Raw genomic sequence first — 17,853 nt, 5'->3', positions numbered from 1 at the left:
AAAAAAAAAAAAAAAAAAAGAATGGGCCGTGCGCGGTGGCTCACGCCTGTAATCCCAGCACTTTGGGAGACCGAGGCGGGTGGATCACGAGGTCAAGAGATCGAGACCATCCTGGTCAACATGGTGAAACCCCGTCTCTACTAAAAATACAAAAAATTAGCTGGGCATGGTGGTGCGTGCCTGTAATCCCAGCTACTCAGGAGGCTGAGGCAGGAGAATTGCCTGAACCCAGCAGGCGGAGGTTGCGGTGAGCCGAGATTGCACCATTGCACTCCAGCCTGGGTAACAAGAGCAAAACTCTGTCTCAAAAAAAAAAAGAAAAGAAAAAAAGAATGCAGTAAATGGGATCTACACTGATTAACATTAGGCACGCGCCTCTACCTGAAACTGCTGTCAGATTCTGATTGGCCTAAATCTTTATAACTTATTTAGGCACATCAGTGAATTTTTTTGTATCCTGATATATAGGGCGAGTTAACTTCTTTGTGGCAGTCTAGTAATAAAAATTATGTTCACTGGCTAGATTCCTTTATAACTAAAGGCCTCTAGACTCACACTGCCTACCCGACCTTGAGACTAGACTTAATATGGATATTTAAGTAAATCACCATAGAGGAAAGGCAGATCATCAAGAAAACTTAAGTGTACTGTATAAACACTCTTACAGATCTTTTTCTCTAGCATTTTTAATCAAGCACAAGATAAGGATGCCAAATTTTTCTTCCCCCATTACTGCCCTTTCTAATAGACAAGGATCTCCCCTGAAATCAGAAATGATTCCACACAAATGAGACATTTTTACATATGTGGTCCCACTATCACAATTTTAGGAAGCAGTTAATGGGGCTTGGAGAAAAGCATAGTCCCATATACAGTAATATGCGTCTAATAGAGTTTTCCGTTCATTTGTCAATTATTTTCACAAGATTAGCATTAAAAATGCAAGCAAACATAGGACCCTCGAGCTCTACAGACAAAAAAATTTGTCTTTGTTCCTTCTCAAATGACAGGATGTCCCAAGAGTAACAAAAGATGGCAGCCAATCTTCAATCAGCTGTTTCTTCAGTCATCCCCATCAACAGCTCTTCACTCCTTAAACGACTTTCCTTTTCCAAAGAGGTAATGCTGAGACCAGTCAGAAGGCTTTCTGAGAAGCCTGGCTTGGATTTCTGCGCCTGTTCCAGTCGATTCAAGATGAACTGGCTTGTATCAATGAAGCGCTCAACGCAGTTCACAAAACAGGCCTCAGCCCGACTGTCCAACGGTGGCCCAGGCTTGTCCACGCACTTCTGCCAAGAACGTTCAGTCGTCTGGTGCACCAGCTGCTGGGAGCGCTGCTTTTGAGTCTTTGCCTCGATGAAATGCTGCAACTGCGGGTCCACTGCACCCAAACCCGCCGCGGAGGAAGGGGAGGAGGAATCCATCCCAGGGCGACCACGCTTGCAGAGACGAACTCTGTACCAACTACGAAAAACCCTTTTAATAAAGGAAGCATTGGTTAGAACAGGGGTCCCCAACCCCCAGCGCTGGTCCGTGACCTGTTAGGAATGGGGCCGCACAGCAGAAGGTGACCAGCGGCGAGAAGGCTTTACCGCCTGAGCTCCGCCTCCTGTCAGATCAGCGATGACATCAGATTCTCATTGGAGCACAAACCCTACTGTGAACTGTACATGCGAGAGATCTAGGTTGCACGAGAAATCTAGGTTGCACGAGAGATCTAGGTCGCACGAGAGATCTAGGTTGCACGAGAAATCTAGGTCGCACGCTCCTTATGAGACTCTAGTGAATGCCTGATGATCGGATGTGAAACAGTTTCAGAGTGAAACCATCAGCCCACACCTACCACCCCACCCTCACCCCATCTGTGGAAAAATTGTCTTCCATGCAACCAGTCCCTGGCGCCAAAACTGCTGGAGACCACTGGCTTAGAATATGCAAAAGAGTATTGCCCCCAATGCAAACTATGGACTTTGGCTGATAATAGCATGTCAGTGTCAGTTCATCAGTTGTAATAAATGTACCATTCTGGAGAGAGATGGTGATAGTTGAGGAGGCTATGCATGTGTAGAGGCAAGGGGTATATGAGAACTTTTTGTACTTTCTGTTCAACTTTGCTGTGAATCTAAAACTACTCTAAAAAATAAGGTCTATTTTTAAAAAAGGCATATTGCCTCCAGAGTGGGGAAAAAAAGAGCCATTGACTAATAGCTGCTTTTATCCTGCCTAAAAAAATTAAAAATCCAGCTTGAAAAGAAGCAAATTGTTCTTTAGGTAACTTTATTGTATACCAAACAAAGCTAAACCAATTTTAACACAAAATGCAAAAAGTTCAGCACTCAATAAGTTACAATTGGCACTAACACCAAATCAAATAATGTTAGGAATGCAGAGAGACAGAAAACTAAGATCTGTGATGAGAGGGGAAAAAAATCAATCCACTTTAACTGACTTAGAAAGGATACATCAGATGAGAATTAAACACAATAGGAAGGACACAGATGACAGAATTTGTAGAGAAGGACATTGAAACAAATGTAACTATATTCCTTGTATTAAAGAAACTAGGCTGGATGCAGTGGTTCATACTCCCAGCACTTTGGGAGGCCAAGGTGGGCGGGCCAGCAGAGGTCAGGAGTTCGAGACCAGCCAGGCCAATATGGTGAAACCCCATCCCTATGGAAAATATGAAAATGAGCTAGGTATGGCAGCACGTGGCTGTAAACCCAGCTATTCAGGAGGCTGAGGCACAGGAGTTGCTTGAACCCGATATGTGAAGGTTGCAGTGAGCTGAAATGCCACCACTGCACTCCAGCTTGGGCAACAGAATGAGACTCTGTCTCAAAAAATAGAATCAAATAAAATGAAGAAGATAGAGGAAAATATGAAATGAGGAGAAGTTACATGAGACATTTTTTAAAAAGACCTAAATTAAAGTTAGATGAAAAATCCAGCCTGAGATGAAAAAACACTGGCTAGGACTAACAGCAGATTAGATGCTGCTAAAGAAAGATTCATCAATTCCAAGACAAGGAAGTAGAAAGAAACAAAGAGAGAAGAAAAGATACAACAAAAATGGACAGACCATTAGTCAGCTGTGGTAATTTCAAAACAGCTAACACAAATATAATTGGAGTCTTTGAAGGAGAGGGTAGAGATAAAAAATAAAACATATATACATTTGATATATATATGCCATATATATGATATATTATACATCCCATATATAATGTATGTCATTATTATTCAAATTTGCTGAGAACTATAAACATGCAGATTCAAGAAACTAAATGAAGTAAAGCAGTATGTAAAACATAAAACTATACAAGGTCTTATAATCAAATTACTTAAAACCAGTGAAAAATAGAAAATCTCAAAAGCAGCCAAAGAAAAAAACATATTATGTACAGAGGAACAAAAGTAAGAATTAGTGGAATATCACTTTTAAACCCCCCCTTTTTTTTTTTTTTTGATAAAGACGGGGTTTCACCATGTTGGTCAGGCAGCTCTTGAACTCCCGACCTCAGGTGATCCACCCGCCTTGGCCTCCAAAGTGCTTGGATTACAGGCGTGAGCCACTACGCCAGGCCTAAAACCCTTTTTAAAAACAAAAACGAAACTGTCAATAGAATCCTACATGCAGTGAAAATATCTTCCAGAAATTAAGGGGAGTTCTTATGCTCATCAAGATGAAGTAATCCACTATACTCTAGCTCTCTTACTGACTGAAACAGAACTCTCAGGCCAGGCACATTGGTTTGCACCTGTAATCCCAGAACTGAAGGTGAATCACTTGAGCTCAGTCGTTCAAGACCAGCCTGGGCAGCATGGCGAAGCCCTGTCTCTACAAAAAATATAAAAATTAGCCAGGGATGGTGGTACACGCCTGTAGTCCCAGCCACTTGGGAGGCTGAGGTGGGAGGATTGCTTAAGCCCAGGAGGCAGAGATTGCAGAGCCCAGATCGTGCCCCTCCACTCTAGCTTGGGTAAGAGAGCAAGGCTCTGTCTCAAAATAAACAACAAGACTAAGAACTCTTGAAAGAATATTAAATGTGATTACCTCAGTGCTCTAAAGAGAAAGCAATAGAAGGCAGATTTAGGACCATAGTCCAAACTAAGATAAAATCTACAATGGAGATAACTTTGTATTTTTTCTCCCCACTTTGGGGGACTTGGGAGGAGCTAAGGGTCTTCAGAGCCTGTAGCCAGCTTACCTGTTGCGAGGTTTCTGGCAAGGATCTCTGTCGGCTGGCTTCCTTCTACCATTTGCTCACAGAGTCTCTGTCTCTGCTCGTAGGCAATGCCAGTGTTCCTGAGGAGGCCCTCAAAAGACTTGACTGTGTTCTTCACATGCTGGGTGAAAAGGCAGCAGACACCTCTCCCTTCCTGTATCTTCTGCCGTAAGTGGGTTAGTTCTTCAGCCTGAGCCTGGATTAAGGGATCATGTATTCTAAGATGGGAAAGAAGAGTAAAATGTGAGAGGGAATGTGGTGAATAACAGGTTATAGGCGTTTCAGAGGACAGATCTCTTAGAATCCCCGTAAGGAACTTCCCAAGGTGAATTCTCTCTCTTTTTTTTTTTTTTTTTTGAGACAGTCTCACTCTGTCACTCAGGCTGGAGTGCAGTGACACGATCTTGGCTCACTGCAACCTCCACCTCCTAGGTTCAAGCGATTCTCTTGCCTCAGCCTTTCAAGTAGCTGGGACTACAGATGCCCACCACCATGCCAGGCTAATTTTTATATCTTCAGTAGAGATGGAGTTTTGCCATGTTGGTCAGGCTAGTCTCAAACTCCTGACCTCAAATGATATGTGTCCCTCAGCCTCCCAAGGTATGAACCATCACACATGGCCCAAGATGAATTCTTCTGCACATTGTTTGACTTACCTGTGGGAGAGGAAATGAAGAAACAGCCTCAGGTTTGTCTGTTTTTTTTTTTTTCCTAACTCTACTTTAAAAAGATGCCCCTTTAATTCCCCACTTTAGCCCAAGCACATTTTCATACAATATACATCAATCATTATGCAGTAAATGGCAAAAAAAAAAAGGGCAGGTTCAAAAGTGTTGGGCAGGTATCTCTGGTATTAATTGAGTTAAAAAGAAAAATCAGTGAAAAGGTCAAGGATAGTATTCTTTTGAATGACATGAAGAAAGCCATAACCAGTAAGAAGGCAATTTAAACTAAAGTTCTAGCCGGGCATACTGGCTCACACCTGCAATCCCAGCACTTTGGGAGGCCAAGGAGGGTGAATCACCTGAGGTTGGGAGTTCGAGACTGGCCTAGCAAACATAGTGAAACACCATCTGTACAAAAAATACAAAAATTAGCCGGTGTGGTGGCATGCACCTGTATTCTCAGCTGCTTGGGAGGCTGAGGTGGGAGGATTGCTTGAACCTGGGGTGGGAAGTGGAGGTTGCAGTGAGCTGAAATTATGCCACTGCACTCTAGCCTGAGCAATGAACTCTATCTCCAAGAAAAAGAAAAAAGTAAAGTTCTGAGTAGTAATTTCATTACTCTGTGTAGGATTTCATTATTTTCTAATTATTGTATGAATATTTCTGATGGTGACATGGTTTGGCTCTGTGTCCCCGCCCAAATCTCATGTTGGATTGTAACCCCCAATGTTGGGGAGGGACTTGCTGGAGAGTGACTGGATCCTGGGGACGGATTTTCCCCTTGCTGTTCTCGTGAGGGTGAGTGAGTTCTCACGAGGTCTGCTTGTTGGAAAGGGTAGCACCTCCCTCTTTGCTCTGTCTCTCTCTCCTGTTCTGGCCATGTGAAGATCATGCCTGCTTCCCCTTCGACTTCCGCAATGATAATAAGTTTCCTGAGGCCTGCCCAGAAGCAGAGCCTGTACAGCCCACAGAACCATGGGCCGATTAAACCTCTTTTCTTTATAAATCAGTCTCAGTCTCACATATCAGTCCTAGGCATGTATTTATAGCAGTGTGAGAATGGGCTAATACACAGGGGTTTCAATGTAGAGTGTGAGCTCTGTGAATCTAAAGACAGCGCCACCTATTACCCAACGTACAGCACCCAGCAGTATGTACACACACAAGGGGTTACTCAGTTAATGTGTAGAACCGTGTAGTCGCAGAGCTGGAGTGAACATTTACAGTCATCTACGCCGTCTAATGCCTGAATGCCTCCCTGCTATGCTGTTTTTCTAAGTAGTTATCTACAGGATCACCTTTCAAACTCTAGTCCTTAGAGTTTCTAGAAAGTGTCAGGGGAAGTTAAGACATACACTGAGCAGAAACAGGTTCCACACCTAACCCCCCTTCAATCAAATATCTCTGCTTTGGTGAGTTTTACACATTTGAGTGTCTATGATTTCATTTCAACAAAGGATTAAAAGAAGTTTTGAATACTACAATCTACCTTATGTCTGAAACTCTCTAAGGACAGGCAGTGCTGGTCCTGAGCAAATTCATAATTCATTTTCCACACAACAGCTGCTCAATCATCTATCCAACAGCCCTACCAGTTAATACTCCACCTAGGATAATGCTTTAAAAAAAAAGCTTGGAGAAGAAATATTCTATCATGAAGGGCAATTCAGAAGGCTTGAAAATAATCTCTATGAAAAATGTTAGTCCATAAATGATGATCACCACATCTATAAATGGGAACAGATACAATCCTAACAGAAAATTGTTGTTCAGGGTTTTATATGCATTAGAGATGGTTCTAACTACTTGTAGTTGTGCATGTAATCTTCATAACCCCCTAAGGTAGATACTGTCCGTATATTCATTTTATAAATGAGGTAGCCTAGGTAAATGACATGCAGAAAAGTGAAGTAAATTTGACCAAGGCCACAGACAGAAGCCACATTGCCAGTATTCCAACGCAGGCAGCCGTCTCCGTGTTATTAATATGCTACAATGGAAAACCCTACAGACCTAACTGCGCCATAGCCTCATTGTGCCATAGTCTAGTTCTGTGTCTGCTTGTACAGTTCTGCCCTTCTCCTTGCACAAATTTGCTCTTTATTCTACCAGCCTGGGCTGCCCCACTTCAGACAGTATTGATTCGCTTCCCGCAGAGGCACCTCCTTACCGCAGCCTTGCAGCTGCTCTCGGCAACTCAGCCAGTCCCGCTCCTCAAACTCAGCTCCTCCTCCAGCAGACTCGTAAGATCTTTGTCCTCTTCACTCTGAGAAAAGACAGGCATGCTGCGTCAGTGGGAGGCTGGACATGCTGCTGCGGGGTCACTGCCTGCAGCGCAGGACGCAGGGTCTATCTCAAGGATAAAAGTATCCCCAGTACCAGGCTTTACACTGGGATTTCCACATCTTTATTCCTCAATCTCTCAACCACTCCCCGTTTTAGAGATGAGGAAAGAAAAGCCCACAGGCAGATAAAGTAACTTAACAAGATGATTCAACTGAAATGAGGTAAAGTCAGAATTCACATCCCTGGGGTCTGACTCCAAATCTTTTTGTTTGTTTGTTTGAGCTGGAGTCTCAGTTCTTTGCCCAGGCTGGAGTGCAGTGGCACGATCTCGGCTCGTTGCAACCTCTGTCTTCGGTTTCAAGCAATTCTGCCTCAGCATCCCAAGTAGCTGGGATTACAGGTGTGCACCACCACACCCAGCTGATTTTTGTATTTTTAGTAGAGACAGGTTTCATCATGTTGTCCAGGCTGGTCTCAAACTCCTGACCTCAAATGATCCTCCCACCTTGGCCTCCCAAAGTGCTGGGTTTACAGGCATGAGGCACCATGACCAGCCATGACTTCAAATCTTCAGGCCAGTGTACCAAGCCTTACAGCCCCTTAAGTAAAACATGAACATGAGGGAATGAAATAATGACTTCCTGTGTGTTTGGGGAGACACTAAGGAGTCTAGGACTGATGGTTCTCCTGTTTCAAGAGTCTCAGTAATCCCAAAATATTTCAAAGATTTAAACATTCATCTAGATAGAACTGTGTAAAACTGTATACGGAGGAGAAAGATCCAAATGACATATGTTAACAGGTGGTGTTTTAAAGGGAGAACCAACACAGCGTTCGTCATGGTGCTGCCGCAGTAGGTTTGTAAGAATTATCATCAGGTGACCATCGCCACTATCCAGAGAGGTTGTTACTAATCTATTACCAGCACAGATGAGAAAACTGAGGCACAGTGACGATCAGTTAGATTTGAACCCTGGAAATTTGGCTCTGGGGTGTATGCTCATTAATCATTGCACAATAATACCTTTATACTAAGTTCTTAGGTAATATTTTTCTTCTTCTCTAGCTTGAGGAAATTTTGTCCTACAATGGTAATGGTAATGATAATGAATGAAGTTTAAAAAGAGATGAGTTTTTCCACACACCAAAGCGCATCCTTTCAGTTCTTTAACAAGTGGGCTTTTGGCTTTACTTTCTATGACAGTAAGTCGGACAGCAACTTTTAGCCACCCACCCCCTGCAATGATTTATTTTAAAGTAACTGTAGAAATTGGAATGTTAACCAGAGTCCTCCTCCAAATCCCTGTTCCTCTCATGCCCTTGTTCCCATGTTTCCTTGTCATTACAGCGTCTCCCTTCCCCCACTGTTAGTAACGGGTTTGGGATTTTGCAGTGGATTTACCACTGTGAGAGCTGACTGTGGAGAGGAAAGGGCCAGCCTCTGCCCTGGCCTGGCCTTCTCCTGTGAACAGCGGTCTGCTGCACTTGGTCTTGTTCTTATTATGGCCATGTGTCTCACAGCTCTGATCCGGGAGGTCCACCTGCAGTTGCTTGCTGTCCGCAAAGCTGGTATTCAGGGAGAGACAGAAAGGCTGTTGCAAAGTCTCTGATTTTCTGGAAATTCCTCAATCTAACCAGAGCATGAGGAATGGCTTATTTGAACTTATATGGGAAGAGAATCTTGATCCAGGCGTCAGGACTTTTCTCCGTGTCTGCTATTGAAGTTCCCGTGTCCGCATACCTGTGACTTATTGACAACAGGCAGTTTTCAGTCCCTTCGAGGCAGCAGGGCCACTATTACTTCTTTCAGCCCTGGGGCTGCTGGCACGGTGCTTTGCAAATGGGTGCTCTTAAAAAAGTTGAAATGGAATCCTGAGATGTTTTAACCAACAGTGGTATTACATGTCTGTAAAGCTGATGTGGATCGCTGAGAGGAAGAGTTTCATCCCTACACCAAGGTTTTAGTCTCTATTCCTCGCTGCGCTCTCCTGCAAATTTTACAGCTCTGTGCTTCAGCTTTTCTGTCCTCAGCAAATCGAGAGTAAAATGCCCACTTCGACCTTCCTGGGAGTGCCGTCAGGATACAGTTAATTTTGACAGATAATAAAGTCTGCAGTGTTTCATTACACAGAGGAAAGATGGACGATCATTTATCACTTTGGTGACCGTGCCCCTAGGGGACCTACTGTATTTCTGCAGGTGGTTGGCCAGGGAGTAGGCAGTAGCCTTGGATGTCACGAATGTCTCTTTGAGGTCTCGGAAGTTCTGCTGGCATTTTTCCCGTTCAGAGCACAAGTACTGATTGGTTTCCAGGATGCTCATTTCTGCCCTTGGACCAAAACAAGTGGTGGGAGATACTGCCATGCTGCAGCTTGTGGAGGACGTAGAGCCAGAGCCCAAGGAGAAGAAACCAGACAAATAATACATTCGAAACAAATAGGCTGGGCGCAGTGGCTCACGCCTGTAATCCCAACACTTTGGGAAGCCAAGGCGGGCGGATCATGAGGTCAAGAGATCGAGACCATCCAGGCCAACATGGTGAAACCCGTTCTCTACTAAAAAATACAAAAAATTACCTGGGCATGGTGGTGGCGCTTGTAGTCCCATCTACTCGGGAGGCTGAGGCAGGAGAATTGCTTGAACCTGGGAGGCGGAGGTTGCAGTGAGCTGAGATCGTGCTGCTGCACTCCAGCCTGGCGCCTGGTGACAGAGTGAGACTCTATCTAAAAATAAATGAATAAATGAAAAAAAATAAAACGAATGGATTGTAGTAATGCTTGCACTACTTGGGTAAATTACTAAAAATTATTGAACTCCACAATTATAATGGGTAATTTTATAGTATGTAAATTATACCTCAATAAAGACTCTACATTTAAAAAAAAAAAAAAGGATTTAAACAGGTCTAAAGAAAGCAGATCTGAGTCACAACGTACTTTTGGGATGAACTCTGTCAGCATCCCACAACTCTGAATATCCTTAGCCACAAACACAAGGCAGAGGTGGCTAAGCTTAGAGTCTAAGGTACTGTCTGGGCTTCAGACTCTGATAGGAAGGCCAGAGGTAAGACCAAGTTTGTGGTAACGGTCTGGAGTCACAATAACAGAACTAGAAGGTGGGGGCATCGTGGAATATTAGGATCTCTGCCTTCTAGGTGCCTAGGCCATATGGAAATGCAATGTCTCTTCTGAAGTCACCACCAGCAGAGACCACGCCCTCAGCAGTCATTCTCAGCCTTTGTACGCCCTTGTGACAATACCACAGGCCTCTCTCTTTCTAAAATGTACGCACATGTTCATTGTTTATTATTGCCAATGCACAGAAAACATCAAGGAATACGTATTTCCCAAGTCCTAGCATTGTCTCGAGGACGGTCATGAAGTCATTTTTTTCCTAATTATAAATTTACCACTTTTAGATAGTCTTGGTATTCCTCTTTGTTCTCCAGTTTTCCACATCATTTTGATACTATAAGAAAAAACCCTGGGCCAGGCGTGGTGGCTCACGCCTGTAATCCAAGCACTTTGGAGGCCAAGGCAGGCGGATCACCTGAGGTCGGGAGTTCAAGACCAGACTGACCAACATGGTGAAACTCCGTCTTAAAAAAAAAAAAGAAAAGAAAAAACCCTGAATATTCTGTTCAGTGTGTGAATAATTTACTCATAAGGATTTCGAGGCCAGGGGCAGTGGCTCACACCTGTAATCCCAGCACTTTGGGAGACCAAGGTGGTCTCCACCTTGGTTTGAGACCAACCCGGGAAGGGCAGCGAAACCCTGCCGCTACAAAAAATTTTTAAAACTTAGCCGGGCATAGTGGTGCACACCTGTAGTCCCAGTGATTCAGGAAACGGAGGTGAAAGGATCGCTTGGGTCCAAGAGTTTGTGGCTGCAGTGAAGCGAGACCATGCCCATGCACTCCAGTCTTGATGACAAAGTGAGACCCTGTCTCAAAAAATAAAAACAAATAAAAAATAAAAGGCTTTTGGTCAATGTCTTAATGTTCTTATTGCTGCAAACCAACGTTGTACTGGCATCTTTTTCCCCACTGGGGAAGCATGTTAGGTTTTGTAATTTGTTTTTGTAATAGACAAGGTCTAGCTCTGCTGCTCAAGCTGGAGTGTAATGGTGTGATCACAGCTCACTGCAGCCTCAAACCCCAGCCTCAAGAGATCCTCCTGCCTCAGCATCCTGAATTGTGGGACTACAGGCACATGTCACCACACTCAGCTATGTGTGTGTGTGTGTGTGCGTGTGTGTGTGTGTGTAAATGGGGTCTCACTATGTTGCCCAGGCTGGTCTCAAACTCCTGGGCTCAAGTTATTCTCACATCTCGGCCTCCCAAAGTGCTGGGATCACAGGCGTGAGCACCACCCCTGGCCCATGCTGCCTTTTCATTTAACTAGAAGACAAGTTTGATATTTGTAACCCCTAACCCCACTCTCCTCTTCTATGTGTCAGTTGCTTTGTGTTATAATCTCGAAATACGTATTTTGTGCTCGTCACTTAGGATTTTCATTTTAACTCCACAGGCTCTCTTTCCAATTTGCCACAATCACTGAAAGTATTTATATATATGTATCTCTTTAAATACGTGTAGTAGCACCTAATTTGGAATGACTTATAAACCGTTGCTATTTCATATGTTTGAAGCAGTTTTTATGGAACACTAATGATTTGCACTGGCCCAAAGCCATTGGCCTGAGGATACACTCTCAGATGCAGTGTGGTAAAAATCAAGGTCATGGGTTTGTGGCAGTTGGTGGTGATCCACGGCTTTCCTGGGGTTTAGTGGGATAGAAGCCGAGGTTTTAACGACAGGCACACATAGGCAGAAGAGAAGCAATGCCCTGACACACCCCCTCACTTCTGTGTATCACTTCCTCCCTGGTTTTGTGAGACTGACACTAGGGAGACTCTTTTTTTTTTTTTTTTTTTTTTTTTTTGAGACGGAGTTTCGCTCTTGTTACCCAGGCTGGAGTGCAATGGCACGATCTCGGCTCACCGCAACCTCCGCCTCCTGGGTTCAGGCAATTCTCCTGGGTTCAGGCAATTCTCCTGCCTTAGCCTCCCAAGTAACTGGGACTACAGGCATGCGCCACCATGCCCAGCTAATTTTTGTATTTTTAGTAGAGACGGGGTTTCACCATGTTGACCAGGATGGTCTTGATCTCTTGACCTCGTGATCCACCCATCTCTGCCTTCCAAAGTGCTGGGATTATAGGCGTGAGCCACCGCGCCCGGCCTGGAGACTCTTATGGAATATCTATCTTTTCCCTTCAGCTGCCTGACTTTCCTGGGCTACTGGCCTACACATGTGTAACCCTGGTCACCTCCATTTTCATGACAAACTGAAGGAAGGAGGCTAACAACCAGCAGACCCTCCATGCTAACCTGCAACTCTCCTGTGTGAGAGAATTAGTTAGTGAGATGCCTCAAAAACTATGTGGTTTCAATCCTTTTACATTTGTCATGATTTATTTTAAGGGCTAGAATATGGTCTATCCTATAGAACGTCCCATGTGTACTGGAGAGGAAGCGTATTCTGTTCTTGTTGGGTGGAGTATTCTATAGATGTCTGGTATGTTGTGTTGTTTACATCTTTTATTTCTTTATTGATCTTCTGCCTAGTTGCTCTACCCATTATTGAAAATGTGGTATTAAAGTCCCCACCTACTATTGTCGAATTGAATTGTCTAGTTCTCCCTTCTTTTTTTTTAACTAATAACTTCAATTTTTAATAATGGAAACAATTTTGCCATTCTAGAAACAATGTTAGGGGAGAAAAATCTTCCCTACAAAAATAAATTTAAACCCATCAAAATTATAAATATTATAATTTTTACTTCTGCCACTTAAAATGCTGTCCTGCGATACTGCCCCTTCATTTAACATCGTTCCTGTCCCATCACATACTGAAAACAGTATGACAGCAAAGCTTAGCTAGTTGAACATAACGATTTGTACAATGATTCTTAAAAAGTCTTTGGCCTTAGTGGCCTTTTCTCTTCACTTACACATTAAAAATGCTGCTGCAATAACCAGTGTTTGGGCAAAAACGTCAGTCTTCAAGAACCATGAACTGACAGAATTTCAATACAGTAAGTTTCCAAATTGCAATTTGTAGCGCACACGACAGTGAGCGAGGTTCTGGATGAATACAGATGAGGATGCCTAGTCAGACAGTCTATTTAAAGTAGTTAAAAAAAAATTCACAGATACCCATCAGCTACTACTTTATGTCCTAACAGTGTCTTAATCTGAGAAGCAAATGCCTCACAAATGTAAGTTTACTGGGATGAATGATCAAAAAACCAGGTGGCTGACAACAATATACTCAAACCCAGGCCACAGTCTGAGTAGCAAAATCAGCATAAAAATCACAAAGGCATTCCCTGAACAGTAAAGGTAAAGTGCTGGATGACAATGTCACTAAAACCTCATCAATGTCCTAAAGAGAAGTCACATGCAAAATTAAACAAGATGTGCCATACATATTTTGTAGCTGCTAATTCTGTTTTTTTTTTCAACATTCCTTAAATGCTTAGGAAGATAAGATCGTCTCAGTAAATTGTGTGGCACAGCGTGACAACTTAAGTCTGCCTCCAACAAGATGGGTATTCTCTGAAAAGTAAATCCCATTTGAATTCATGGTCATCTTCAACGTGTCTGTGACTGCTAAGTTGCACTTACGAACTTTCTCTTTGATCTCCACTTTGCTGAGGTAACTGGATTTCCTTCTCTATTTTTTTTTTTTTTTTTTGCACAGAGTCTCGCTCCATTGCCAGGCGCCAGGCTGGAGTGCAGCGGGGCGATCTCGGCGCACTGCAACCTCCACCTCCTGGGTTCAAGCAATTCTCCTGCCTCAGTCTCCCGAGTATCTGGGATTACAGGCACGCACCACCATGCCCAGCTAATTTTTGTATTTTTAGTAGAGACGGGGTTTCACCATGTTGGCCTGGATGGTCTCGATCTCTTGACCTCGTGATCCGCCCGCCTCGGCCTCCCAAAGTGCTGGGATTACAGGCGTGAGCCACCGCGCCCGGCCTGGTTTCCTTCTCTTTCTCAGCATTGCCCTGGGCGCTCTCCTGAAGCAGCAGGTCCTGGCGGTGAAGTCCTCCGCAACCCCCTCCAGACCGCTGTAGCCGCTGCTCAAGCTGCCGGTCCCACCGCGCTCGGGCTGCCAGGCAGGCACCGGGCAGGGGGTGCCGCGCGCGCCCCGCGAGGTTCCCCGGGCGCGGTTTCCCGCGTCCTGCTGCAGCTGCTGCCGCCGCCGCTCCGCCCTCTGCCTTCAATTCTGTCAGCGTTTGCTTCCCGTGTTTTGAGGCTCCGTTAGATGCATCTGTGTTTATAACTGCACTTTCTTCCTGATAGAGTAACCCTGTTATCGTTACAAAATCCCCCTCATTGTCTTTGGTAACTTGTGTTAAAGTCCCTTGTGTAGGCCGCGCATGGGGCTCACGCCTGTAATCCCAGCACTTTGGGAGGCCCAGACAGCGGATCACCTGAGGTCAGCAGTTCAAGACCAGCCTGATCAACGTGCAGAAACCTCCTCTCTACTAAAAATACAAAATGAGCCGGTCGTGGTGGTGCATGCCCGGGATCCCAGCTACTCGGGAAGCTGAGGCAAGAGAATCGCTTGAACAGGGAGGCGGAGGTTGCGATGAGCCGAGATCATGCCATTGCACTCCAGCCGGGGCAACAAGAGCAAAACTCCATCTTAAAAAAAAAAAACAAACTCTCTCGTTTATTTTGTCTAGTTGTTACTTGAAACACCAGGGGTTTAAGTCTTGCTGCTCACTGCACAGAAATCCAGTCACTGAGACAGGCAGTACTGACAGGAAAGAAGGCTTTCTTCAGGTTCTGCAGCTGAGGAGGTGGAGATCAGCCTCAAATCCAGCTCCCCGACCAACTCAAATGTGGAGTTTAGAGAACAGGGAAGCAATGTAACTACATGCAGGAAAAGAGGAATTAGGGAGCGGTAAGAAGGAGGGATTGGTCAACAGGAAGCAGGTGGTTGCTTAGACAATTAGGATGGGGTGAGGGGTCTCACATCTCATTGTCCAGAGCAGGTACTCTGGTCAATTTCAGTTCTTTGTTACTCTGTGGAAGACCCATAGTTGGTTCCCTGAGAAAGGAACTCGGGTAATACAAATGTAACTTTCTCAAATTTCAAGCCTGGGAGGGTCCATTTCTATGTTTATTCAAAAGAAACCATAAACATCTGTTCTGTGGGACAATTGGGTTGGTTTCAAAGTCACTGCAGCTTTCCTATGGTTGCTAATTCCATGATTATGTTACATTGTATGGCAAAGGGATTTTACAGATATAATTACATTAACCTTAAAATAGGGAGATCATCCAGGCTGGCTAACCTAATTACATGGGCCTTTAAAATCTGGGTCTAGAGGTCAGAGGTCAGTGAACTAGGAAGTCAGAGAAATCCAAAACATGTTAGTGATGTGATGAGGAAGAAATTCTTTGTTGCCGACTTTGAAGATGGTGAGAGTCACAGTCAAAGAAATAAAGTCCTCAGTTCAACAACTTCATAATTAGTGCTGCCTGCAGATAGGAGCTAACAATATTTTTAAATGCATTTACAATATGTGGTAAACAGATTCACGTTGTCTCTGCCTATCTCCTCTTTTGCTTTGACCCTGCATGCTATTATGACTGTCTAGATTGGCGGACAGAACCACGAGGGCTTTGTGCAGCGTTCTCTCCTCTCCTGGAATGCTATGGCTCTCTAGAGCCAGGCAGCACTGCTGAAGGTGGCTGAGTACAGGCACCTGATGGTATTAGAAGCCACAGGCCCCTGATTCATCAAGGCTCTAACCTTCACCTACCCCAAAGTTCTAAGAGCCCTCCTTATAGCTTCCTATTGGTTTTATACAGATTATTACCCATAAACCTTGCTCTTCCTTGAGCCCTAAGGCCAGGGCTTCTAATATCTTCACCACTTTTGAGGTGTCTAGTAACTCTTTCTCTGGAGTTCCAGTTACCGCATCCCCACTGCATGGCGAGAAGTTACCGGAGGACCAGCCCAAAGCCTTGCATGCAAATCCGGGCTAAACAGTGACTGGATGATATTTTGTCTAGATCAGCCATGGGTATTGGCAAATGTGACAAGGATATTATTTCTAAACGTTTGACACTACAGAAACACACTAGAACTTACTTCCCATGTTAAGAGACAACGTGGAGGAGGGTTGTTACATCTCAGGCCAAGCATCAATCCCTCCAGGATTACAAGTTGGTTCCCAAAGTTGCCAAGCTATTGCTTAGACAAATTCTTTAATCTCTGTTATACCTAAACTATTGCCAGGTCCCCACAATTTGCACCTGGCTGCTATACCTCCAGGAAGACTAGAATTACCTATGAGTCAGAGTCTAAAATAAGCCTTCTAAGTCAATTCAGATCTGTCTCACGTCCTTTTTGGTTTACAACTGATAACCACGAAGGGATTCTGAGCGGAGGTGCCCTGACCTTTGGCAAATCTCCAGTAGGTGCTTGGTGCCAGCTTGAGCTATCTTTACTGCTCAAACCAATGGGACAATTTGCTGAGACCTCAGAGATCCCCGCCTCCAGAGAATCCTGATTTCCCAAAATTGGGTTGAGATCTAAGGTTTATTTTGCCATACAACTCATTTTCTGGAGTTTTACCTGCTTCCAACAATGAAGGCAAATTTTCCTGCTTCCATGACGATGGAGAGCAGGCAATTCCTTTCTGGCGTTTCAGCTCACTTCTGTTTTTATTTTTTAATTTTTTGCCCGCGCCCCCCTCAGCTCACTTCTAACAGGGAAGGAGAGTTTGAGCTTTTCCTGCTTCTAGGATGGTACAGGGCAGTCTGCAGCCTGGCCCCCATTCCTAGGTCAGTAACTGAATCTGTGTTTTGTCTTGGAAATTCTCCTGAGTGACTCAAGTTAAGATTAAAAACCAACTGATCATAATTTCCCCTTCCCACTAGAGCGCTCAGCAATCATATGAATTGTGCGATCATTAATTTTCTTAACTTTTTGGTTTGGTTTGGTTTTTGTTTCCTTCTTCTTTTCCATTGAGTTTGACCAGTTCTATCTGACTTGATCAAATCAAAAAAAATGTTCCAAATTACAGGGAACAAAGCCTCTGAATTGGATAATTCCGTGAAAAAAAATTAATTAGAAATAAAAATTCCACAGCTAAAGTATAGAAACTGGGTGGTTAAAAAAAAAAGATTAAAAAATAATAAAATTAAAATTTAAAAAAAATGGAGAGCTGGGGAAAAAAAAGCAGCCATCAAGAAAATAAAGGTTTTGACTACTTCAGGGTCTTTATTTATATCGCAGGGCCACTTTTGCTAGCCAGACCAAACTAAAAGAGCAATGGTTGTCAATTCGTACCCCAGGCTACAGTTCAGTAGCTAAGGTTCTGCCCCTTTTTTCACCATGACAACCTGGGTTTGGTTCCTAAATCGATTTCTTTCCAATTGATATTTGGGTTGCTTTAGAAATATCAGCTATTTGTCCCAGCTAAAATATAGTAATGGAGGTTAAATGGATTTTTAATATGTATATTTCAATATATGTCTATATATATTAAAAATATATAATACACACATATACTTATATATGGTAATATATATTAAAATATATATTTATTTAAAAGTCATTAATACTTTTTTTGTCTTCTTGGACC

The 17,853-nt window shown here is 43.7% G+C and overlaps 1 protein-coding gene and 1 pseudogene across 1 annotated transcript in view; both read right to left on the bottom strand.

Moving 5' to 3' along the window:
- LOC116546059 (neuroblastoma breakpoint family member 6-like protein) overlaps positions 1–9,544 on the bottom strand; it is a 12,323-nt gene extending 2,779 nt beyond the window's left edge. Inside the window, 4 exon segments of the mRNA XM_032272414.1 lie at positions 4,212–4,447; positions 7,065–7,103; positions 7,105–7,158; positions 9,363–9,544. Coding sequence (XP_032128305.1) covers positions 4,212–4,447; positions 7,065–7,103; positions 7,105–7,158; positions 9,363–9,544 — 511 coding nt within the window.
- Positions 1,047–1,461, bottom strand: LOC116546058 (annotated as a pseudogene).
- Positions 9,545–17,853: the final 8,309 nt, after the last annotated feature.

This window comes from Sapajus apella, unplaced genomic scaffold, assembly GCF_009761245.1.
Source record: "Sapajus apella isolate SASKATOON/1434 unplaced genomic scaffold, GSC_monkey_1.0 scaffold556, whole genome shotgun sequence".
In the NCBI taxonomy this organism is placed as follows: domain Eukaryota; kingdom Metazoa; phylum Chordata; class Mammalia; order Primates; family Cebidae; genus Sapajus; species Sapajus apella.
Note: the sequence above shows the minus strand (reverse complement) of the source record. Positions and strands in the feature narration are given on the sequence as shown.